The sequence below is a fragment of the Mugil cephalus genome, chromosome 12, assembly GCF_022458985.1.
Source record: "Mugil cephalus isolate CIBA_MC_2020 chromosome 12, CIBA_Mcephalus_1.1, whole genome shotgun sequence".
Lineage (NCBI taxonomy): Eukaryota > Metazoa > Chordata > Actinopteri > Mugiliformes > Mugilidae > Mugil > Mugil cephalus.
The window spans coordinates 26,913,197-26,939,488 of NC_061781.1; the positions used below are offsets into that span (position 1 = coordinate 26,913,197).

The 26,292-nt window shown below is 46.0% G+C and overlaps 1 protein-coding gene across 1 annotated transcript; it reads left to right on the forward strand.

Moving 5' to 3' along the window:
• Window positions 1–157: 157 nt before the first annotated feature.
• LOC125018044 (aryl hydrocarbon receptor-like) lies at window positions 158–26,210 on the forward strand. The gene is made up of 11 exons (XM_047601683.1): window positions 158–654; window positions 9,095–9,285; window positions 17,516–17,622; window positions 18,920–19,009; window positions 19,178–19,292; window positions 19,820–19,947; window positions 20,042–20,244; window positions 20,338–20,447; window positions 21,927–22,068; window positions 22,142–23,843; window positions 24,175–26,210. Exons 1-11 carry the CDS (start codon window positions 596–598, stop codon window positions 24,250–24,252), a joined length of 2,925 nt encoding a protein of 974 aa, XP_047457639.1. The 5' UTR covers window positions 158–595; the 3' UTR covers window positions 24,253–26,210.
• The last annotated feature ends 82 nt before the right edge of the window (window positions 26,211–26,292 follow it).

Below are 26,292 nucleotides of genomic sequence, written 5' to 3' on the forward strand. Positions count from 1 at the left end.
CAAACTAAGTCCCAAGTCAGAACGTGGATGTTACAAAAGCAGCCACAAACAGTCCGGTCCACCTTAAAAAGCAGCTCGTACTGTACATGCACATTTCCTGAAAACGCCCCGTGTGTGTGTGTGTGTGTGTGTGTGTGTGTGTGTGTGTGTGTGTGTGTGTGTGTGTGTGATAGAGAGAGAAAGAAAACTCCAGTGACTCTGACTTATAATAACACGGCGTCGTTGTTTATCCAGAGACAGAGAGAAAAGGGGGATGGCTGGACGCGGTCTAACTTCTCTTAACCTCCGTGTTTCCTCCCCTGCGCCGAAGCCTCAGGACCTGTAGCCCGGACCGGACCGGACCGGACCGGACCGGACAGCGGACCCAAGGTCAGCCACGGTGACCGCCCACGGAGCTGTCAAAGCGGCACCGAACCTCCGCGGGACCACGGAGTCCACGGAGCTTTTTTTTTTTTTTTTTTTTTTTTTTTTAATGTTTTCGTAACCTGGTAGCGGGATGAGAAAAGAGTCCGCAGCGGAGGAGCTTTAAAGAGCTTTCAGAAACACTAGACTGCTTCTTCATTTGCTTGTGTGAGGTTTAAAGTGAAGTGACACCATGTTGGGAAACCCGGGGACGTACGCGAACAAGAAGAGGAAGAAGCCCGTCCTCAAACAGTAAGTCTGCTCACAAAGAGCCGAGCGGAAGCTTTTAGTTTGTACGAAGAAAGAAAGTTCAGAGACTGTTCAGGAAAAAGTAGAAATCATTTTCATTCAGCGAGTCACAGGCTCCCCCGCCTCCCCCTTACAGAACATCAACAAATATAAATAAAGAGCTACAAATTAAATTAGTTTGTAATCGAGTTATGAAATCAAATTGTGCTCAGAATTAAGATTTAAGGTGGACCGCGTGCTGTTGTTAACTTTTAATCGCGGCATAAAGCTTGAGGTGAGTAAGAAGAGCAGAAAGTCAGATTCATTCCCTCTGACGAGTCTTTGTGACTCGACTCTCTCTCTCCTCGTTTTTTTTGTGTCTTTTTTTTGTCTCCCTCTTCCCGGACCACCTTAAGAATGCGTCTAGATGGATCTGGCATGGATATCTTGGCCTCGCACATTAATCACGATCAAGTTGGAAAGTCGGCTGCTGCTCTCACGCGATGTACCGAGGAGGGCGGTAGTGGTGGGAGGTTCGAGTCTTCTCTGAGAACCGGCTCATTTAGCTCGGCTCTCAGAGAAGAGCCGACTCTTCGGCTCCCGAACGGCTTTTATTTAGAACCAGAGCAGACTTTATTGACCGTAGATACAAGGAATGTGCCTCGATGTTTTCTTACATGGAAAAATAATATATAACTAGATAAATTCACAACAAATACAGTATGATGTGGATTAATTTCAGTTAATCTCCGTTAATCTATAATCCTACTAAACACCTTCAACAGTTTCAACTTGAAACAACATTTTTTGTGTCCACGTGAATGTGTCCCTGTTGCTACGGAGACAAACTAACTTGTGGACATTGTCCAACCAGAGCAGAGCTGACGCTTCTTATTGAGAACAGTGTCTCCCAGTGAACAGTGGCTGCAGGAGTGGACACATATTAGCAGCAGCATTGGCAGCTTGTCTTTGTCTTGGTTTGTCTTGGTTTGTCTCCAGCTGTTAGCCGCGTTAGCCCAAGTGCTAGCAGAATCCCCGGCTAACGTATGCTTGGCTTGGTTCATGTGCTGTTTGAAGCTGGAAAGAAAACTCCTTCCTGCAGAGTGTGATGATACTTTATGTGTCTCCACTGGTCCCTCTTGGTGTCTTTGTCCTCAAATGTCCCATGGAGAGGACCAACGTGCTGTTTAGCGTCTTCCATCTTTATGGGTTGGTTCTGCTGCCTGTCACTACCGGATCAGCTGAGAGACATTCACAGTCGTTCTGCTGCAGACGCTTCATTGGGTTTAAATTATAATGAAGCCCTTTTGCACTCGGTGTTTTTCTGAGACGCCCAATAATCACAAAAGCATTCTTACTTTTGTTTAATATTTCAATAAAACTATAATTATGCAAACAACTGAACAAGACACTGCATTTATATCCACACAAGCCAAACAGAAGTAAGCTCAGTAAACAGACGGTGTAAATGTGCAGGTTTGTGGTGGAGCCTGCTCTGATTATTATGTTCATGTGTCTGGTTCTTTAAAGTCTGTTCACGGTGTCACTACCTACACCTGTACCCGTCCTCACCCCGTCTTCTCCTGTCCTACTCAGTCTGTCCACCTCTCTGCTTTCACAGGATGGTATGATCCCAAGTCCACATGGCATGTCCCTAAAAACAGAGGTTTGTCTTTGTCCTAACGTGAGGACGCTCGGATGAACGAGCAAAAGAAAAGAATACGTTGAGGAGCTGACTCCCAGTTGTTGGGAATCGACTCTTTCCATCCACAGCTAAGCATCGGCTCTTAGAGCAGGACACATCAGTGGAGGGCGGGGGGCTGGGGGGGCTGGGGGGGCTCTCAGTATGTTATTGTAATGTGATACCACCTCCTCTGGCTGCCATGGCTCAGGGATCAGAGCTGGCTGCAAGTGGCTGCTCCTCTCTCCCCCTCCTTGTTGTGTCTTTTTTAGCTTTTAGACCAAATTACATGACAGACTTTGGAAGTACAGCAACTTTTACTTCACTTATTTGCATTTAAGTATCGTTTGAAGTTTACATTTTATACTGTCAGTTCAGCCCATTAGCTTTACATGCTAATCAGCTAATGAACATTCTAACCCATTAGCTTTACATGCTAATCAGCTAATTAATATTTTAACCCATAAGCTTTACATGCTAATCAGCTAATTAATATTTTAACCCATTAGCTTTACATGCTAATCAGCTAATTAATATTTTAACCCATTATCTTTACATTCTAATCAGCTAATGAACATTCTAATCCATTAGCTTTACATGCTAATCAGCTAATGAACATTCTAATCCATTAGCTTTACATGCTAATCAGCTAATGAACATTCTAATCCATTAGCTTTACATGCAAATCAGCTAATGAACATTTTAACTCATTAGCTTTACATGCAAATCAGCTAATTAATATTTTAACCCATTAGCTTTACATGCTAATCAGCAAATTAATATTTTAACCCATTAGCTTTACATGCTAATCAGCAAATTAATATTTTAACCCATTAGCTTTACATGCTAATCAGCTAATTAATATTTTAACCCATTAGCTTTACATGCTAATCAGCTAATTAATATTTTAACCCATTATCTTTACATTCTAATCAGCTAATGAACATTTTAACCCATTATCTTAACATGCTAATCATATAATGTTTGTTTGGATTTATCAAATTAAAAAAAAAAAAAAAAAAAAAAAAACCTTCCCAGGTCAGAGAGAAACGCTTTCAGCCCGTCAGAGTCACTTAATGGGCTAAGACGAAGTATAGTACTTCTTCATTTACTGATGACACATTCCAAATACCTTTACTTTCCTCGGCTACATCCAATTAATGCACATTTATAATTGAAGGCATGTTTTTCCAGGACCTTTTTAAACCACCGTGCGCTCTATGAGTCGGTAAAGCCTGGCGTGAGATACGTCTGCTCATTCTGATCCAGCAGATTGTGCAGTGGCCGTTTCCAGTGTAAATCCCAAAATAAAAAGGTGGCCTGTGTGCAGACGTCTGTGTTTGTGAAGATGTGGGGCTGAGGTTTCTTGGACGGCCAGCTGGGCTCAGCGGCACAAAGGCCCCATTCAGCCCCACTGTAAAACGTTGTGGTCACTACACAGGGGCATTCCATGGCAGATCTGGCCATGCAGATCCAGACCCAGATCCAGATCCAGACCCAGACCCAGATCCAGATCCAGACCCAGATCCAGATCCAGACCCAGACCCAGATCCAGACCCAGATCCAGATCCAGTTTTATTGCCCCAGCACTGGACCTGCACATGCTGCCAGACTCTTCTGCAGTGCCTACTATTATATATATAAATGATCAGTTTGATGCACTCTGCATAGACTTGTCCAGAAGACAACCAGTCCTCAACACTCTTTTAGTCCGTTTGCAGGAGAGGGGACATTCATTGCAGAATGCCTACAGGTTGTGGTGAAAAGGGCTCAGTTTGAAAGAGTTAATTACAGCGTATGGGGCTCATTAAAAAAAAAGAGGACATGGTGGTTATTTGGCTGTTGGAAACGCTCAATTATAAGCTCTACACTTCTACATTCCTAATAAGGAGATATCATTTCCCTCCAGCACACACATTATTTTCTTTTGCAGAGTAAACTAAAGGCATCGTGGGGAGCACATGTTGGCAGACGTGCTGATAAGAGGTGTGGCTGAACATTACACTTTGTTCTTTGCCCTTTGTTTCATTTCAGAGAGAAGCGTTCACACACTTTTTACTGTTTCTATCGTATTTTAACAGGCACAGCTCTAATTATAGCTGTCACATCATCAAACAGGCCTGGCTGCCTCAGAGACGTGTGAATGTGTCTGTGTCTGTGGAGCAGCTAAAATAAACTGCTGCGATGTGATTAGCATGTAAAGCTAATGGGTCGAAATTACAGCACTTGTCTCTACAAGTCGAAGGTTTAAGTGTAAACTATCCTAAAGTAAAAGTCAGAGATCCCCTAAAGTAAACGAAGGGCTTTTGAGTGAGACACTGTAGGTTCAAATCTCATCTTAGACCAAAGCATCAGCCTAATGATGCTGTTTGTGTGGCCCAGTGGAGCTAAGGCCAGGCTGTGAAAATGCTTTGCATGTTGGCTGGATCCAGTCAGTCTTGGACAGAGCAGAGTTTCCCAGAGCACAGTACAGTAAGTTATAATATTAGCATGGATCGGTCCCTGTCCCAGCCTGGACGCCAGAGGTGCAGAATCATTTTCTCTGAATGAATCCAAAACCTGGATGGTAGCAGTCACTCACTGAAACAATCTCATCCAACTCTGCATTCTCACTTCTGCTTTTACAGTTTCCTTCCAACCGGTGTGCAAACTCCACGGCTGAATAATGAAACTTATGAGTCAACTCCCACGGAGCTAAAAGGAGCTAAAAGAAGCTAAAAGGAGCTAAAACGTTCAAATGTGCAACTTTACAGTGGAAATCAACATGTTTCCACCCTGGCTCCAACACAAATTTGCCCTCTAGAGCTAAATTCTCCATTAGTAACTGTTCTGCAGAATTAGTGGGTGTGGCCTCTTTGATTGACAGGCGGGTGTCCTCGCTGGGCGCTAGCTGTCTTTAGCCTCTGCTCCACTCACTATTGTTGAATGAGCTGGAAGCAGCTGAGTGTTGGATAATAGTTAGAAGGATATCAGCTGTGATTTATTTCCATCCGTCTGCTCCTCTTTGAAGGGTGCAGCCTGCTCCTGTAAACTGTCCTACTTTCATACTAGTCTCTGTTTCTACATGAAAAAGCACACTTTTCCTTCATTACAACCTCTGAGTCAACCCTCCTGGGTCTGAGCGGACCGATGTGTGTCAGCGTCTTCACAGCAGACATGGGCCGCTCTGCTTCCCAGTTCTTACCCACGGCATTGTCCTGTCAAGATAAGGAATCCAAATAGAAATTGAGGGATAGAAACATCTTCCTTTTCACACAATGAACGCCCTGATGTCTGCTGCTCAACCCGTGATCCATAGCAAATCAAGGTGGAAAAAAATATGGTGGTGAATGCTGGCTTTTGTCTCTGCTGGGCATTTCTCAGGAGTGAGATCAGTCCTCGGCCATGTCTGCGGAGATGCCGCGCTGCTATGAGGTCAGTCCAGTGGCAGCGCAGGAAATTTAATAGCCTGTCATTAACCAAAGTTTGGGTAAAGAGGGAGTTTTGGGGAAAAGGTTGGGTAACTGAAGATGTGTTATGGTGCTAGTCTGCAGTGGATGCTCTGAAAGTTCCAGGCCAGAAACCATGTGATTCAACGTGATCACAAGTAGAAAGACTGATACCGCTGCTAAATGTTGCGTGTTCAGCTAGGAGGAGGCGTGTATGGCTTTACATTGTAGGTGGTAGAGAATAGAGGAAGAAGCCTGGAGATGTGACTCAGAGCGAGGTGATGTCGTACCTGTTTGCTTCTTACCTGAGACGTGATGTGAGGGCTGGTTGTAGGTGGCCTCTTCTACAGAAGGCCTGACTAATAGGTTTCTACTTTCTGTTTAAGACACCTACGCTGAACCTAACGCCATAACTGATGTGTTCCTCCCCAGAAACAGTAACATGCTTCCTCTTTAGTATTTCCTGCTGCTTCTCCATCTCTGCACAGGTCACATTGATTGTTTTGGATCAGTAAAGGATCAGTAAAGGGTCTGTAAGGCTAACTCAGGAGGTTTGGAGATAGCAGACATTTGTGTCATCTTTGGTGAAATTTAGTTGAAATTCTGCCCAAAAAACATTAACCTGAGTCATAAAAAGACACAGCGCCGACTAGTGTTTGGTTGGAGTTGTTACAGACCGACCAGGATGACGAGGTGCAGGTATAAATGGTACGTATGCAGGTTGTGGTGTCCTGCAGTACCAGCCTTAAGACAAGCGTGGACGGGACTGCAGCACTCACACACTAGAAAATGAAAGTTGGATGAATTAACTCATTCAGAGGCAGCTGAGAACCGGATGTAGGTTTAATTATTAACTGAAGTGGCTGCGTAAACTGAGTCTCAGTAGCAGCAGCAGCAGTGAAGGTGTCTGGTCCATTGATAAGAGCCTCAGATTTTCTGTGTGACTGGCAGCAAACATCATGTCCACTATTCCTCTGTCCGTATCCTGATCAGTTTCTTTTCTTACTGATTATATGATGTTGTCAGTTATGAACGTTTCAGTTGCAGAACTTCGAAGGTGCTGCCTGGAAAATAAACTTTTCTACACAGAACTTCACAAAGATTTGGCAAAAAGCTGGATTTAGTTGAACTTTTAAATGAGATGGATTTGTTTACAAGATGGTTGGATATGTGGTTCCTAGACAGGAGTAATCAAACCTGAAGAACTGAGCCAGAACCAGACCATCGTCAGTTTACATGGTTTATGAGTTTAATATCATATCAGTGCGTTCAAGTATAAGGCAAAAGAAACCAGACAAACGCTGAGAAACAACTTTATGACTTGAAAGTAGCTGTATTTATTGTTGTTGTCATACATCACTCTGCAGAGATGATGTCAGCAAAAAATGAAAGAAGTAAAACCAAACAACGTTTTACTGCACGGTGGATCCTTAAGTAAGTTTTTAATGTACGTGTTTGGAATATATCTCAAAGTCGAAGCTATGTTTGGTGAAGTAAGAAGATTTCACAACTTTACAAATGTACAGCTTCACTTTATTTCTACTTAATTTAAATGTGTCTAAGGATTATTCCCTATTTTAGGATGTAAACAAATGATAGAAACTAAATCATTTAACATGAGACACTGTAATTTAAAATTGTTGTTCCTGTGACTTCATGTTCTCTGCAGGAACGAGCGTCCACAGATTTTGAGGTTAGTTACTTCTGAAAGCTCCAGAAAATGTTCTTTTTTTCTGAGCAGCAGGTGTGAGCTGCAGGAATGAGAACAGTGTTGTCCAGTGTTGTCCCTGTTTCTCACTTTCACTTGGTCTCAGACGTGGTGAAGCCCGTGTGTCTGATTTGTGACGACATTGATCTCCATGGACATGGGCCTGGGTGGCCCGATAAACCTGAAGAGGCGGTCATGATAAAAACTGGTTTCCATTTTGACAAAGTGCTCAAGTTGGCAAAGGAGTGATTTGTGGTGATGTTGTATATTTGTGCTGTTTATTTCAGGCTGAGAAAGACGTTGTGATCTGAGTTGTTCCCATGGTTACGTGTCCTTGTCCATGAAACCCAAATAGACTGCAGGGTTTCCCATATGTCAGATCAGAATCAGTGTCAAAACTGAAGTTAGATTGAAAGTGTTCACTATGAATTAGATGTATTTGCTCCTACGTGATGAAATCTTACATGTATTCGTCCATAGAACACCACAGTATTCCTGTGCATGAACACACAGGCCAGTATCTGCCTTGTTATGGTCATTTAAAGGTGGAACAATAGAATAAGATCATGTGTTGTTTATGTGCCACATACTGTATTTCGTTGGGTTAGCATCAGAATTAGCGTTTAGGGATCATGTAGCTGAACCCGTTGGGCTTAATGAAGACGTCTCATTCATGTCTTCATTTGTAAACGATGGGAGGTTTATCTGGGTTTTTATTGGGAACACCTGTGGACGGTGGCTCACCTGTAATCCAAGGATGTTGTCTCAAGTTTAGCATTTAGCTAGCTCAGATAACCTTAATGGGACCTTTAAGGCACGAACACAACAAACCAACATCAAACAACTGCCATCACACGTCTGGAGCCAAAAAAGCTGCAGCAAATACTAAAGCCAACGACCTGCTGCTACATGCACCTGAGAGAAAATAACAGAGCAGGTAACAGTCTGTATTCAGTCAGGATTAGCTAGTGTCTTGTTGAGTGGTTTGCTAATCTAAACAGTCAGTCAGAGGACCTTTCATTCGCTAAGATTCCTCCTCAGTTTCCAGCTGGTGTGGGACACACCTGAAGCATTGTTCCTCCTGTTAGCTCGTGCTAACTTAGACTCAGACAGACTTTAATGATCCACAAGGGAAATAAACTGATCATAGAGGCTTAATTGTCACAAAAAGATGATATAGAATAAGGAATAAAAGGAGTTCTGCAGCGTTCTACAGAGCAGTAGCTTCACCACTCTGTGATTTAATATTTGATACTGAAGCCGGACAGTTTGTCGACTCATTGATTTTTGATCCTCGTCTTTCACATAAAACCAACATGTTTCCGATTCTCACTTCATGTGGTTCATCAACTGAAATCACAAGTTTCAGTCTTCCACCACAAAAGACAGGACGTCCACATGTGAAGCTCTGAGCTTCACGGTGCATTCAGAGGGCGGTGGTTTCATCTGGTCAACAAAACCACACGTCGTCATTATCAGCTGCTTTCAGGAAACACTGTGCTGCTATGACATGAACATGATAACATGTTGAGTTTAAAGCTAGTGTTTCTTGTGGATAACATGTTGGTGGCTCTTGCTTAAAGGTGCCTGGTCATGTATCATGTTCAGAGTTGGCAGTGACTGGATATTTTCTCTTGTTGTCTCCAGAAAGAAGGTCTCCGATGGCAGCGATGTCGTTAAATCCAACCCTTCCAAGCGCCACCGGGATCGGCTGAACGGGGAGCTGGACCGGCTCATGGACCTGCTGCCTTTCCCAGAGGAGGTGCGCTCCCGCCTGGACAAGCTGTCGGTCCTCCGCCTCAGCGTGGGCTACCTGAGGGTCAAGAGCTACTTCAAAGGTGAGGACCACACTGAGCGTCCACCTCATCCAGGGCTGGGCCTCGTCACCGCTCAATGTTTAGCATGTTTTTTGATCTGCTGGTATTTCCACAACATTTTAACTCTCCTTAGCACATCTGGCATGCATATATTAGCATATATTAGCATATATTAACATACATACACACAAAGATTGATCCAAATTTAGTCCGAGCTGTCACAATATAAGTATTAAAAGCCTTTTATGGTAATTAATTAACTGATCTGGCAGCTTTGAGATCGAGGCCTCAAACTGTTGATTCGTTCACGTGTTAAAGCTTCACTGTGAAGTTACGTTTAGAACTTTGCAGCCGCTTCTCCATGAGTCAGGTTTGGTATCGTGCACAAATGACACAGTACACATTCCTGGCAACGGCGTGGCAGCGTTCTAGTCGGAGACGAGTCAGGAACAAAGCTCACAAAGTAAACTAGTTATCTCTGAGGATAACGTCTCAGCGCCTTGAAAACCTAGAACCAAAGCAACTTTTGAGTTACGTGGCAGCGCAGAGACGCAGAGACAGAGCGGCACTTTGAAGTGACCCGTCCGTGAGACGAGAAGCCAACGCTGAGCAGCCGTCAGAAAGGAAACCTGATTGAGGGGAACGTGTGAAAAGGCAGCAGATAGACGAGGCAGGAATGAGAAGCACGCAGGAATCTGGTTTTTAGGAAACAACACATCCTCGCTACGTGTAACCTTCACTCCACCCTCCCTGCCAGCGACGCCTGCAGCGCCTGCAACTAAAAGCCAACATCGCCTGCGTGTTGTTGTCTCACAGAAGCTGCTGAGTCATGTGTGACTCAGTTGTGTTGATGTTTGATGTTGTGTTGCTCAGCTCCACCTCCTGCACATGGACCTTTACCTTTGACTTAAACAGTGTGTTAAGGTGTTGACCCCTCACCCACCTCCTCTTCTCCTTTTCTTTTATTCCTTGTTTATCTTCCTCTCTTCTTCCACAAATAGTCGTTCATTTCAAAGATTGTTTCAGTTTATTGGATGTTGTGTGAGGCTCAGATCCTCCTGTTCTCTCTTCTTGTCCTCGTGTCCTTTCACCTACAGAGACCTGGTCCTCAAACAAAAGCTTCATGTCCCCACTTTTTATATCAATCATTAACTGTTCTAGGAACAAATAAGAGAAAAAGGATCTAAGTTCAGGTTTAGTGAAGTTGAATCTCTCTACACTGACCATGTGTCCTCCTCCTCTTTATCTTCCTCCTCTTTTTCTCCTCTGTCTTTACTGTTTTTTATTTTAAAAACGTGATTTAAACGTCTGCCATGAATACCGACCAGTTTTGACCACAAATTAAAAAAATGGTTTAAAATTCAGCAGTGATGGAGAATTTAAGTCCACACAAATTAAAAAGAAGAAAAGAAATCCATCCATCCATTAGCTGCTGAAAAGATGCTTTCATTAATATCTATGTTTCTGTTGTTTAGGGTCGGTGGTTTATTTGAACCTCTGCTTCAACATATTCATTATTTTAACAGCTGTCAGCAAACTGTCAGCTGCAGTCACCAGAAAAACAACGAAGGAGTTAAAGAAATAACAGCTCTGGTGTGTTTCATCCGGAGTGAAACGTCACCGACACCGTCACCCTGACATGATCACGATTTATCTGACTGGCTTCATGGAAACAGTTCTGCACAGACACACACTGAACTTAATCCTTAGACTAGATGTTTGAGTCCTGATGGTATCGTGAAGTCCTGTTTGTTAGGTCTGAACCAGAACCACGTCCCTGCTCCATCAATATGTGTTTAAATGGTGGTCGAACGGCAAAGCTGCCAAAATAAACCAAGAGGAGGAAGAAAGAAGAATGGACAGAGTTACTGTGTTTAAGTGGAGGCTGCAGTTCATGCTTCCACACAGAAAACAAAGGTAGAATGAAAGAAGAAGAAGAAGAATCTTATTGGTGGTTGATGAGCATCAGAGAAGCTGGAACATAAGCAGAACCCTGGTTGTAGCTGAGCAGTGATGGAGGTGTTACTACCACTGGAGACGAGTCTTCCAGAGAGTGTTAGGGAGTTAATGGCAGCGCTGGAGGAGCAGAGGACACGAGGTACGAGCTCCTGTCTCCACATTAACTCTGACTGAGAGAATCTCCAGGAAGCTACAGGGACCAAGTCTAGGACATGTTGGTTGATTCCTAGTTTTAACCCTTTAAGACCTGAACATCCGTCTGCACATAAAGAAAACTAGCGTTATTTTAATCACTGTAACTCAGTGAAGAGTGGCTGAACGCTGGGTAGAAAAAAGCTGCCATCACGATCATGATGACGCTGCAGGTTGGTGAGAAACACAAGAGCAGGGAGACAGAGATGAAAAACCCTTCAGATAGAAGGACAAAAGCACAACACACCAGTGTTTTGTGAAAAGAGTGAATCACAGTGAGTTACTGCTTTAACGTGTCACCAGCCATTCAGGTCATTTCACACATGGAAACTTCCCTCAGACGTAGTGAATGTTTCAGACGTAGTGAATGTTTCAGACGTAGTGAACGTTTAAGACGTAGTGAATGTTTCAGACGTAGTGAACGTTTCAGACGGTGAACGTTTCAGACGGTGAACGTGTGCGTGAGTGAGCAACAGAACAATGTAAAGAAAGAAAGTGACCTGGTAATTGAGCGTGATTCTGTGGTTTAGCAGTAAATTGTGGCTACGGCTCAGTCTGGACTCTGTCACGTTAACAATAACAGTCAGAGATGAAGCCGCCGCCGTCGCCTCATACGACGCACACATGCTCCCACAGACACTTTCCTACGCGCTCAGCGTGGATGGATGTGACATGAGCGCTTCACGCTAGCCTTTTAGGAAAGCCAGGGACACAAAGGCAGCGCTCATTTGTTCATTTGTAGGCCTGAGGTCGGATTGCAGCGTTTTTGTTAAAGGAATCAAACAGCTTTTATATCACCTTCACTAATCCAGGTTATTATCACCAACACAGGCTTTGAATTCACTGACACCCGATCAGAGGGTTTGGAAATACTCGTCCTTTCTTTCTGTCTTTCTTTCTTTTTGCAGCAGGACGTATTTCATGCAGAATAATTGAAGCTTCTGTTTCTGTCTTCATTTAAATCTGCACACCATCATAACCAAGTTAACGTCCCAAGAATTTACATTTTCGGTCCAAAATATTAAGACAAACAAAGGAAAAACAAGGTTTCTCACACCAGAGAGCCTCGTTTCATATTTTATCTTAATATTTAGTCTGACTAATCAGCCGGTTGATTTACTGCTCTGCTCCATCTAACAGTTTTCCTGAGACACAGATTTATTTTTCTGTCTCTGATGATCTGGATGTGTGAAGATGCCTGTGAGCAGAGATGAACCTCCAGCCTGTAGGTGCACTCACTTCATTGGGCTCATTAGTCCAGTGGGTCCCAACCTATTTTCCTTGGAGCCTGTGGAGTTTCTCCTGCAAAGATCCAGCCACATGCCTGTGATGGGCGGTGGGACCATCCCGACTAGAGAAACTGCATCAGAACCTGTTCCAGTAACAAGAAGCTGGGCCCCGACCGAAGAAGATGAATTTATGCATTCAAGTCCCGCAACAGATCTGCTATCTATTTAAACAAGATCATCAAGGTCGGCTCTCTGGGGTGATCCCAGTCAAAACATAAGCCTAGGATGGGCGTTCGAGCGGGGACATGCCTGGAGCTGGAGATAAGGATCCCGTAAATGGTTAGGTAAAAAGAAAAGGCCTCAGAGAGAAGAAGCATAAGCAGTGAGATGGAAAGAGCTGATTCTGGAGCGTTATCAGTGGCCTCTGAGAACGAGCTGGACCGCTCGCCTCGTAGCGTGACTCCACGAGGCAGCGCTGGATATTTTGGAAGGCTTGTGGCTCGCTGCTGCTGACATATTTGTGTGACGCTGTTGGAAATTTGAGAAGAAAAACAAAATAAAAAATGTGGACTAGCTTTCAGTTCATTGAAAACATCCAGGGCCTGTTAGCAATCACAGTTGATGTGGTAACACCATATCTGGTGCTCTGATTTGATGTAATTTGGCATTTGGGGATATGTGAACATGTAACAGAAGGAATGAAGGGGTGAGGAGGAGAAGCTTTCACAGTGTTTGTGTTGAGTCCTGACGGTTCATTAGGAGGTTCTTCTTAAACACGTGTGTCCCGATCCCGACTCGTCTTTCAGTGTGTCGTGAGAATCCCAGAACGCCGCTGGGAGACAGATTTAATCATGTTTTCCTTGTTTTGTTTTTTTTGTTTTTTTTTTTGCCAATTTCCATTCTCTGGAAGGTTTGTTCTGAGTCTCTCCAGCTTCAAACCACATCTCCCTGAAAAATCCTCGCCCACCAAGGCTTTCTGTGACATTTAGAGTCTTCCAGAAAATGCTCTGTTTGTTTATGTGCTCAAGCAAAATCAGCTGTCGTTCCTGGCCCAGAAACGCAGCATTATTACACTTAGTTAAAGGGCTGTGACTAAACGTGCTCATTTCCAAACCTGGAGCATTCATGTTCATCCACCAACACCAACCAACATCCGAGTCGTCGCTATCTGATTTACCGCGGCTAAATTTAGAAACGTTGTACGGGGCAAAGTTGGTATTTGTGCCTGAAAGCGTGGTGGTACGTGCTTCCTCTCCCTCCGAGCTTCCACTGGCCGTCTGGAGCCTGATAACAATCGCCTCAGTCATGTGATATGTGGGGCACGCCCAACGCAGCGACCTGAATCCTGCATTGTTTTCTTATTTCTCCTGTGTCTGTGCCCAGGACCGGCACTGATGACACCGTTTTTTTATATCAACAAGATAAAAGGAGCCCTGAGAGCCAAGAATAGCTCCGAGTTGATTGAAACAACAGATGCACCCCAACGTGAAAACAGATGTCGGGACTTGAATAGCACATAACCACTGTTTATTTGGATTGGGGATCATCAGAGTCTGGGCTTGAAACAGCACCTGTGTATACAGTCATTGTAAAGGTTGGACGATAAAAACACGGCCGAGACAGTTTTTTATTTTCAACGCTCCCTCAGATCTTCTGACAGTTTCTTAGAAGCTTTGAGCAGCATCTGCAAAAATCTCTGCTTTCCCTCGTCTCCGTGACGATCACAAACCGTTCCCGTTCCCGCTCCCGTTCCCGCTCCCGTTCCCGCTCCCACTCCCGTTCCCGTTCCCGTTCCCGTTCCCGTCCCGCAAAGTGGTGGAAGTGGACGGAGCGATGAATCAGAAGCGTGGTGGGAGGACGAACCTCTGGACTGAGTGACCCGGCTCATTGGCTGTTATTTGTTGCAGGCTCTGCCCTTTCCTGCACATCTGCGTGAGAACAGAGATCTCTGTACAGGATCTACTGGAACTAAATGTTTTCAAATCAAGATAATATTCCCCTATGCATTGCTGGCATGCTTTATACTCTCTCCGAATCTGGCAGATGTCCAAGCCGTGACAGCATTTCCTTTTTTCTCTGCTTGGCCTCAGCGTGTGCTGGAGCTCTGAAGAAGACGTCGCTGCTCGGCTCCAGTGTTTGTGCTTTCGGTTCGGTTTCAGTTTTCTTGTCTGCTCAGTTATGAGCTGTAGAAGAACTGTGGCCCCTCAGAGGTCTGTAGACCGACCAACCCCTGAAAGGGACGGAGATGTTTCCCTGTCCTGAGTCGTGCATCTAAAAGCCTGTTCTGCACCATAATGACCTGCTTTCTGAAACAGGAAGCTGCACTTTGATGCAGACACGGGGCCTCTTCTGGTGTCAAGTTACACTTTAGCCTGAAAAAAAAAAGGCCTTTAACAGAGGCACAAACTCACTTGGTGGTTAACACTTTATCTCTTCATTATTTATTAAATCCAATTATCACAGTCTATGTAAATCTTACGAAAACAAATGAATGATTAATAAAAAGTCTCTTTCACATTCAGAAACATATCAAATTGAGAGCAACCAGTTGATTAACCTGTTGCTCCTTTGGTGCCACAGAGGCCTGGTCCTGTCTAATCAGCAGACGTATTGAAGTATAATTTAACTACAATGATTGATCTGCTAAATGTTGCTAAACCCCTATTTTAGTTTCACAGGTCTAAGTAAACTGCTGGGACGCAGCACTGACATGCTAATCATTAGCATCACCATTTCATTTTTCTCCGGCGTCTGTGTTGGACGTTGCCGATGTTCCTCCGGTCAAACCTCGGCCGAGTTGTCCTCCCTGTCCTCTGTCCTCTGTCCTCTGTCCTCTGTCCTCGCCTTCCTTTTCTCATGCAGCATTGCAAAGTTCCCGTGAGCAGCTCTGGCGCAGAACATGAACGGAAAAAAAGTTGTGGAGGGGAGAACAACGAAGCAGAGTTCACCACTGGGGAAGAAAAAGTAGAATGAAAACAAACAGGCCGCCGCAGAAGAGGCCCACTCACTCACGCAAACACTGGGACAGAGAAAAGCACTGGAGGGATGTGGAGCATTATCCAGATTTGGACATGAAGCCGTGTGGTGTATGTTTGACGGAGGAAGTAGAAATAAATCATGTTCCTGTGTGTTTGTCTGCTCGTCTGTTGGGCGACACGTGAAGGCTGAGGGTGCTGCTATGCATTGTGAGGCTGTCAGGCTGTCGGTGTGAATGCAGTGTGGGGTTTTGCTTTTAGGTGAGGAGTGTTCGCTGGGGGGCCCGTTCCCTCCTTAAAGAAGTTGCGTGACAGGACTGGACGGACGGGTTGGGAGAGGCCATATCCTGGGATTTTCCTGCAGTGGCCGTGCAGATAAGGGAAGCGCTCTTGTCGGCTATTGCTTACAAAACCCCCCCAGGGGCAGATGCAGGAGTGTGTGCTTGTGTGTATGTGTTGTTTCATGTGTGTGCGGATGTGCAGGCTGCCAGATCACTTTTCCAGCAATGAGAAAACCTGTTTTCTGGCTCGGCACCAGCGATTGAAGCCGAGCTCCAGCCGGAGAGCTGGCTTTGGTTTTTCTGCTGCGCACTCATGATCTAACATCAGATTATTTATAGAGGCAGAAAATACTACTCCTGTCCACGGACCTGTGAGGCAAAGTGGAACAGTGTGTCATGCACCGTGGCATTTAGTGTGGATTTAAGCTCCACGGAACTCAAAGAGGCTTTAATAAGTCAGGATGTTGTGACGATGGATGCGTTTTTGCCAACGCATCATAATTTAGTGTATTTAGGCTTAAAGCTCGATCATCTCTCTCATCTCTGGGAACAATAGCATCAGTCATCTGAGCTGCAGAGTGGATCCCAACGTGACGTGACACGCTGAGAGTCATGATGAAACAGTGGGAGCGAACAAAGGAATAATAGTTCCTCATGTACAGATTGCTTATTTGTTTACAGACGTATGCAGTTTGCACAACATTTAAAAACAGAAAAAGAATGCGACACACTGCCAAGTGTTTTGTAATCCCTTACCTGGAAGTGTTGGTCTAAACTCGCTTGGTTTCTCGCTGGTATGTGAGTGAGTGTTACTGCTGTTTGTGCAGATGTTGTTTGCGGTGAAGATTAATTATGTTAACATAATCCACAGTGTGTATAGGTGATATACACTAGTTTACTCTGGATCAGTCAGGCTGCTCGTCCTGAATCTGTGAACCGCACAACTTAACACTGCTGTCATGTGACATTTCACCAACTACACAAAAGGCTCATTGTGTATTTCCTTGCGTGTTGCTGCATCTACAGTTACAGATTTGAACCAACATCTTTCACAACTGTTCTAGGTCATAGCTCAGAACTTTGAATATTTCCCAGGTTAGAAAGACGTGGTTTTCATTCATGTGGAGGTTACAGGTCCCACCCACGTAGACCAGACCAGACCAGACCAGACCAGACCCCCCACCCCATAGCAATGACACCCCTTGATGACAGCAGCCGTCCCCAGCAGGATGCAGCCTGACACACACACACACACAAAAACGCTTTAGGAACAACTCAGAAAAAGGTGTTGACCTGGCCTTCAGATTCACTCGCTCCTAAACTGATCAAATATCTGTGGGATGATCCTAGAGGCCCCCCCCCTTTAGCTTCAAGCGTATCGTAAATCAAGTTAGCTGTGACCTGCAGGACTTGTATGTACACAACCCATCTTTCAGTAATTCTTCACTATTTTAGAGACTGACTTTGAGAAAAGGTTGAATCATCTAACGTCTACGCTGAGTCTAGTCTAGTTCTCCATCTGGACTTTTCATGAGTTCAAAACAGGATCATTCGCATCAAGTCAACTGATCTGAATGCTTCAAGCCTCAAAGATGTGTTTCTTTCTTCTTTGCAGCGACCATGAAGAACAGTAACAACGGTCTGGTGTTTCCTGGCGTGAACGGGCAGAATGGGAACAACATGGACAACGTAGCCTTCTCTGAAGGAGACCTGCTGCTCCAGGTACGAGACAGGCTGTTCCTAGCCTCCCCGCTAACAGAACTGAGACGTTCAGTCTTTCTAGACTGTGACTATTGGGAGCAAATAAGTGAAACGACCATGTTTAATACGATCAGAACCTGTGGTGCATGTTGAGAAACGTTGGAAACATCCCAACAAAGGAATCACACTCAACAGAAATGAGATCAGATTTACTGAACATCCACTAGGCAACGTCTTTTAAACTACTGGCTATTTGTATTTAATTTAGAAACAAACATACACAGACCGAAGATGTTAGTCTGGTGGAGGAGGAGATGTTAGTCTGGTGGAGGAGGAGATGTTAGTCTGGTGGAGGAGGAGATGTTAGTCTGGTGGAGGAGAAGATGTTAGTCTGGTGGAGGAGATGTTATCTGTGGAGGAGGAATGTTAGTCTGTGGAGAAGAGTAGTCGTGTGAGAGATGTTAGTCTGGGAGAAGGTCAATCAAACATTAGAACTACTGAAACTGCTTAAGACTTTATCCAGACTGGAAGGACAGTGGAGAACCATGTTCTACCAGGAAGAAATAAATCCTGATTGATGGAGAAACGTTTGGAAGAAAAGCAGCAGTAGAACTCAGGGCTGTGTTTAATAGTGGAAGGAAGAGCATTTCACACCATGGACAATGTGAAGGGAACTCAAGGGATTCCACCTTAATGTCATCTGTAGAGTGTTAGTGTCCTGATCGAGCACCGTGTGGATGAAACCTCGAGTAATGAGCCGTTGTTATGAATGAAGTGCCCTCTGGCTAATGGGATGAAGTTGTGTAACTGAGCAGAAAACCTGAAGAACACAAATCTAAAAATAGCGTAAGTGCACCTTTAAACTGTTAAGCTGAAGGTTGGATTAATCAGCGTTAGCCTGAGGCTAACAGGTGCACGGACAGACTCCTGTTTGTTGTATTTAAACGCGTCTGTCCGTCCAGGAGGAAGTTATGGCAGGTGAGGCCGCTCGTCTTGGGGCCTCTTGCCAAAGCTGCGCCACGCTTCGTGGTTACTAACAAAACCTGCGCCTGTCGAGAGCCCGGTGTCCGACGTTTTCACACATTGTTCTGCGTAATGACCACGACGGCCAGTGATTATTCGATTCAGCGGGAGCTGCAGCTGGCGATGTTTTTAACACGTCACATTAGAAACCGGCTGCAGGATTTTTACAACTGTCTGTCCTCTGCAAAGAATCACAGAATTTATACATCTAAATATCATTTCTTTACGTTAAGGTCTGTGTTTTATCACACATGCATGACTGTGTGTGTTGTGTGTGTGTGTTGTGTGTGTGCAGGCGCTGAATGGCTTCGTGATGGTGGTCACCTCAGAGGGTTTGGTGTTTTATTCGTCTCCCACAATCAAGGACTATCTGGGCTTCCATCAGGTGAGACGCTGACTTAAGCAGATCTTCATAGCTTCCCAGCTAATAGTAGCTTCTCTTAGCTTCAACCAATCAGAGACAGTTTATATTATATTTACTCAACACTCTCTGTTCAACATTTAGATTTGTAAATGAACTGGCTAATGAATGAGTTCTCTCGTCTGCCGACAGTCGGACGTTGTTCACCAAAGTGTGTTTGAGCTCATCCATACTGACGACCGGGCCTTGTTCAGAGAGCAGCTCCACTTCGCCCTAAACCCACCACCCGTCGCCACGGACGGAGACGGTAAGTTTACCTGTAACTGAGGCCACTCACCTGAATGACACTGTCCGCTACCAGCATGCTAGCAGGATTAGCCTTTAAAACTTAGTCCACAGTTATTCAAATAAGATGGCGCCTCAGTGTGGACAGAAATAAAATATATTTTATTTCATATATTTGACTTTGACTTTTTTTATTAATAAAAAAACAAAAAACAAACAAAATGTTAATTTATTTTGGTTTTCTCTTCATAGCAGATAAACGGATAAAATATATAAAAAACATAAAATATATTAAAAAATAAAAGCATGTGAGGTAGAATGCATAAATGTGTTAATATAAGAAGTTATGCCTAAAATATAAAAAGAAATAAAATATACATATTTAATGAAATAAGTATGGTTATGAAGATATGTGGTGATATGAAATGTTTAATATTGTCTGAATGTCTGAAACTATAAAAACTTGAGAGATGTGTAAGGTCCGTCCTCTAGTCCGGCGTCTGTCAGCGGTTCAGGTGAATGTTTCTGACCCGTCCTGTTTCCTCTCAGCTCTGCAGAGTCTTGGAAACACGGTGATGTACAACCCCGAGCAGCTTCCCCCGGAGAACTCCTCCTTTCTGGAGAGGAGCTTTGTGTGTCGCTTCCGTTGCCTCCTGGACAACTCCTCTGGTTTTCTGGTTGGTTTTAAATGAATCTGTCACAAAACAAACAGGAACTTTAAAAAAAACCACCTGTCCTTAACCCCACGGTGTCTCCTTCACCCTGAACCAGGCGCTGAAGTTCCAGGGCCGGCTGAAGTACCTGCACAGCCAGAGCCTCCTGAGGGACAACGGGACGTGCAACGTGCCTCAGCTGGCTCTGTTCGCCATCGCGATGCCCGTCCAGCCTCCATCTATCGTGGAGATCCGAGCCAAGATGCTGCTCTTTCAGACCAAACACAAGCTGGACTTCACACCTATGGGCATCGACGGCAGGTGCTGCCGAGATCACGCTCAGAAATCAAAGCTGATCTGATTTTAATCCTGCTGCTCAAACTCAGTGCTTTCATGTCTTTATTCTCGTTTTAGAGGGAAGATCATTCTGGGTTATTCAGAGACTGAACTGTGCATGAAAGGCTCCGGCTACCAGTTCATCCACGCTGCTGACATGATGTACTGCGCTGACAACCACATCCGCAGTACGTTGGCTCCACTCACTTAGATGGAAATGTTCAAACTTATCACCTCTGGTAAACTCTGACAGGAACCAAGAAGGTTTGATTAAAGGAACTAGTTCATTTAAAGGTTCTTTAGGAGTCTCTGCAGATCTGGTATTAACAGGAAGGAAGGAAGGAAGGAAGCAAGGAGGGAAGGAAGGAAGGAAGGAAGGAAGGAAGGAAGGAAGGAAGGAAGGAAGGAGGAAGGAAGGAGAATGGAAGGAAGGATGTTATAAAGAAGGAAGGAAGGAGAATGGAAGAAGAAGGAAGGAAGGAAGGAAGGAAGGAAAGGAGGAAGTGTGTTAGAAAGAAGGAAGGAAGGAAGGATGGAAGGGAGGAAGGAGGGAGAATGGAAGAAGGAAGGAGGAAGGAAGGAAGGAAGGAAGAAATGAACGAAGTCAAAACGGAAGGAAGGAAGGAAGGAAGGAGAGAAGGAAGGAAGTAAGGAAGGAGGAATGGACGAAGGAAGGAAGGAAGGAAGGAAGGAAGGAAGGAAGGAAGGAAGGAGGAATGGACAATAAAGGAAGGAAGGAGGAAGGAAGGAAGGAAGGAAGGAAGAGGAAGGAGGAGAATGGAAGGAAGGATGTTATAAGAAGGAAGGAAGAAGAAGGAAGGAAGGAAGGAAGGAAGGAAGGAAAGGAGGAAGTGTGTTAGAAAGAAGGAAGGAAGGAAGGATGGAAGGGAGGAAGGAGGGAGAATGGAAGAAGGAAGGAAGGAAAAGGAAGGAGGAAGGAAGGAAGGAAGAAATGAACGAAGTCAAAACGGAAGGAAGGAAGGAAGGAGAGAAGGAAGGAAGTAAGGAAGGGAGGAATGGACGAAGGAAGGAAGGAAGGAAGGAAGGAAGGGAGGAATGGACGAAGGAAGGAAGGAAGGAAGGAAGGAAGGAATTAATGAATGGAGGAAGGAAGGAAGGGAGGAAGGAAGGAAGGAAGGAAGAAATGAATGAAGGGAGGAAGGAAGGAAGGAAGGAAGAAATGAATGAAGGAAGGAAGGAAGGAAGGAAGGAAGGAAGGAAGGAAGAAATGAATGAAGGAAGGAAGGAAGGAAGGAAGGAAGAAATGAACGAAGTCAAAACGGAAGGAAGGAAGGAAGGAAGTAAGGAAGGGAGGAATGGACGAAGGAAGGAAGGAAGGAAGGAAGGAAGGAAGGAAGGAAGGGAGGAATGGACAAAAGAAGGAAGGAAGGAAGGAAGGAAGGAAGGAAGGAAGGGAGGAAGGAAGGAAGGAAGGAAGAAATGAATGAAGGGAGGAAGGAAGGAAGGAAGGAAGAAATGAATGAAGGAAGGAAGGAAGGAAGGAAGGAAGGAAGGAAGGAAGGAAGGAAGGAAGAAATGAATGAAGGAAGGAAGGGAGGAAGCCTGATGAGTTGACTGTGTTTATGTCTCATGCTGTGTTGTTATACGTCTGTGTGTGATGAGTCTATGAGCCTGAGTCCTTGTCCTTGTCCTCGTCTCTGTGCCAGTGATTAAAACTGGGGAGAGCGGCCTGACCGTGTTCCGGCTGCTCAGTAAAGAGGGCGGCTGGGTTTGGGTGAAAGCCAACGCCAAGCTCATCTACAAAGGAGGGCGGCCTGAGTTCATCATCGCGTACCAGAGGGCGCTGGTGTGAGTGTTTGACACGTTTCCCTCGGCGTTTCCTCTGTGTGTGTGTCTCTGACGTCCCGTTGGTTCGTTTCAGGAACGCCGAGGGGGAGGAGTATCTACGACAGCGCAGGATGCAGCTTCCCTTCAGCTTCACCACGGGGGAGGCCGTCCTCTACAACACCGGCCCCACGGTGGACATCGACCAGTTCCACTTCAACAAACTGTTCAACAGCAGCAACATGAAGGAGGACGTGGTCCCCGGCTCCCTGGTGGACTGCTTCCTGAGGCAGGGCGAGACGGTCTACACCCAGAAGGTGGATTCCCCTCTGCCCATGGACCAGGTGTTCATGGACAGCCACTGTCTGGTCAGCGTGGCCAGCGACGCGTGGCAGGGCAACGAGGCCACGGCCACGACCAGCGACCCCGTGGTGGTGAAGGAGGAGGCCAAGCAGTCGGTGATGGCTGTGATCGACAGTCTGGAGAAGATGGCCCAGAACGGGGACTTCGCTGCGACCCTGCAGAACCTGGAGGTGGACGACGAGGAGCTGATGCAGTGGGAAAACGCTCTGAAGAGACGGAGTCACGACGAGGGGCAGCAGAGCGACGTCCGGTCCGACCTGGACAGCATCCTCACCAACGACATCTTCGACTACATAGACTCGGTTCTGTTCAAGGAGAAGGGAGAAGACTTCCCCCCCAGCTGCCTCAGCGGCGTCCAGGCGGATCTGTTCCCTCCGGCCGCCCACCTGTCCGAGCTGTGTGAGCCCGGGCTGTTCCAGACGCCCAGCCCCGACCGCTCCTACTCCCCCATGAACGGCCTGTACGCCCCCCAGCAGGCTGCAGCCAACGGGCCGGACCACATCTTCGATAGCAGCCTCAAACTGTCCCACCAAGGTCCCCTGGTTCCCCCGGCTGACAGCAGCCTGCCTCCCCTTCAGCAGCTGCAGCTACGGGACATTTTCAGTCCATCTATAGAGCTCCCCGAGCTCACCGTCCCCGACATCTCAGCTGGCGACGCCTTTGCCCCTTTTCAGTCCTGTGGGCAGGCGCCTCCCCAACACATGGGGGTGTCTGCTCCGGTCCAGCAGACCAACCAGCTCCTGCTGCATCAGAACAACCTGCAGCCGCCGGCCGTGGCAGCAAATGGACCCCTGCTGCAGAGCTCTGTCCAGCAACCAAACAATGTAGCTCCTAGTGTGGCGGACATCTTGCCCCCCCTGATTCCTTGCAATGACTTTAGTTCCTCGGCGCCTAGTATTCCCGTCGGCTTCTCCGCGCCTCTCGTGCAGGAGCCTCTGCCTTTTGACACACTCCAGCAGTGGCCCCAGAGCCAGCAGCAGAAGCTGCCTCACGCCGGCACCGTGCAGAACGGACACGAGACGGTGCCGGCGTTCCAGAGCCAAAGCTCGGAGAGCCAAACATTCCCAGGTGCTGGCTTCTGGCCGAGGAGCGTCACGGGACTGAACCACGGTCAGCAGGGGGCGCTGGCGGCTCGCCAGGCCGCCTCCCAGAGCAGCTGCATGTTCAGCCAGCACTTTGCCTCCGGTCCAGCAGGAGGCGACGTCCTGGCGCTGTCCGGGCCTGCAGGCCTCAGAGAGGCCGACCCGTCTCTGGACCAGAGCCCCCCTCAGGGCTCCTGCTACTTTCAGTGGGGCCGCAGTGACCCCGTGGTGGGAACGTCGGCCATCAGGCAGGACAGCGCCACCATCAGTCCTCTGAGCACCGTGCCCAGCATGTCCTCCACAGAGCCCCCACACAGCATTCAGCACTACCTGGACGGCAGCCAGCCCCCTCAGGTAAGAGACGGAGACGGACGCATCAGATCAGGTTCATTCATTAAAAGACACAAATCATGAATCCTCAGAGTCAGACACAGGGACTCGTAACGTTCTCATGACTACAGCGCCCTCTGCAGGATAGAAATATAGTTGCAGTCTCTTGACAGAAAGCTGGTCCTTCAGAGCCTCAGTTTATTTAGGCCTGAGTGTCCGTGCTGCCTTCACTGGCTGCAGGAACACAGAAACAACACCGTAACAGAAATTGTTACTGATGCCTGAACAGGAGCCTCTTCATTAAAACCGTCCAGGTCATTTTCTCCCATTAAATCCTCTTTTCTCTCGTCTGCAGAGCGAACAAATCTCCACCAGCTGCAACGGACTTTTCGTGGCTCCTGCTCACAACGTGGCCTCGTACCTGATGGAGTAGAGACGGGCCACGCTGCTGCTCCTGCAGGAGAAGGACTCAACCCGTGTAGTTTGCCTGTATCAGTGCTTACCGTCGCGTTATTGTAATATGTTTTATACGGCTCTGTGTCGCGCTGTCTGCTCTGCCGCTCCGCTCGCCAGCCGCATGTCGTCTCCGCTGGAGATACACTATGATAACAATGAAGTATGAAGACACGAGTGCGTTTACCAGGATGCAGCTTGAGCCGGAGGGAAACTCGAGTCAGTCCGAACAGCCAAAGATGTTTTTTATAAGGGAAAACACATTTTAATCCACAAAAATGAATAGAATTGTTTTTCTAAAAGAATTTGTAAAAAAAAAAAAAAAAAAAAAAAAAATCAGAATAAGAATCACTGAGCTGTGCCTTGGACGTAATATTTCTACAGATGAATGGATCTGTTTTTAAATGAGACCCTGTCAGTGTGTAAATGTGGTTTTCTGTTTGCTCTGCCTGGTTCTGTGTTTGCAGCAGAGACTGTTTTTTGGGTTAAGGATTCAGTCCCACGATTTCACACCCGACACATTCAGACGGACTGGGCTGGACGAGCGGCTGCTTCGTTTCCGTCAGGCTCAAACTAAAGATGAGCTGCAGACGGAAAATCCCACCACGCTCCTCTTCTTCTTATCAATGTGTCTGTGTTTGTTCCTGAATCATTCATCTCAAAGCGCTTCGTAGGAGCTGGAGGAGGCTGCAGCGTCTCCCAGTCTTCACCAAAACACTGAGGTCCACCAGGTCCAGGTCTAGATCCTGATCAGATACTAACTGTCGGTCACACGGAGCCTAAAATGAATGAAGTGATCGGTCACTGCTGAACAGACCTGCAGGAAATAGAACAGAAGAAGAAGTAGATGTATGTTCTCCTCCTCCTCGTCCATGTCAGCGTCCAGTCCTGGACTAGACCAGGATGTCTCCTCGGTCTTGACTGGAGGAAGATTAGATTAATACGTCCTGTCAGTGTAACGTTGAGTCCAGACCATGGACGTATATAAATATCTTCAGTCTGATCAGAACGGTCCGAAGGCGGAGCCACAATATCGATGCTCCGCCCACACTTTCTCTCTGACGTTTTCATTGAATTAATTAGAATTAATGACTCAGGCTTTACCTCCACCAGCTACAAAATATGTCAGGTTAAACACTGAAAGTATTTTTACAACTCCCATGGTTCCACAGAACCTCTGTATGGAGCAGTTGGCATGGCAACGCCTAGTGATCATGATGTCACATCCAGTTTCTAGCATCAAATGAACTAAACATTCATCATCATCATATTTACAACCTTAATGACAGAAACCGTCCTTGATAAAAAAATGGACAATAATTTGACATGTACGTTAGTGTTTTAGTTCGACCTAACTCCGCCCACTAGTATGGAGGGGGTGGAGCTTATCACCTGTGCTGCAGTGAATGGATCCTGAGCTGTAGACACGTCTGTTGCCTGAACTAAGATCCTGACTCAGTGTTTTGAGTGAAGGACGTGGAGACGCGTCTTCTGTCTCTGTCCTCCTCGTCTCCTCCTTTAAATATCCACACTACACCAGCAGCATCCCACCGGTTCACACCGACCGAGGCAGCTTCTCCTTCTCCCTGCTGCACCGTGGGAATCACTCAGTATTTGAGCTCAGCTAACAGACGAACGAGCCTGTGTCCTCGCCGGGTCACATGACTGTCGCCACTATGAAAAACCTGGAGCCAAATGTCTTTATTCTCATGTGCCTTGAGCGACCGCTGCCATATCTCTGTTCTCTGTATGAAACATACATATATGCATACACACATATATAAATATTCACTTCAGTGTAATCCACTTTATTTAGCCAAGTACTTAAGCTATCTATCATAATATAGCAGATATCCAGCCTGTGCCTCTGTCCTCCGTGGTTTCTTTTCATAAATATATGTGTGCAATGATTAAAGCTGTGTTTGTCCTCAATGGAAACTCCTCCTCAGACCTGAGTTTGTCTCCTCAGAGGCTGAAAGTTTCCCCCGCGTGACGATAAAAGGCCGTGAAACATTGTGAT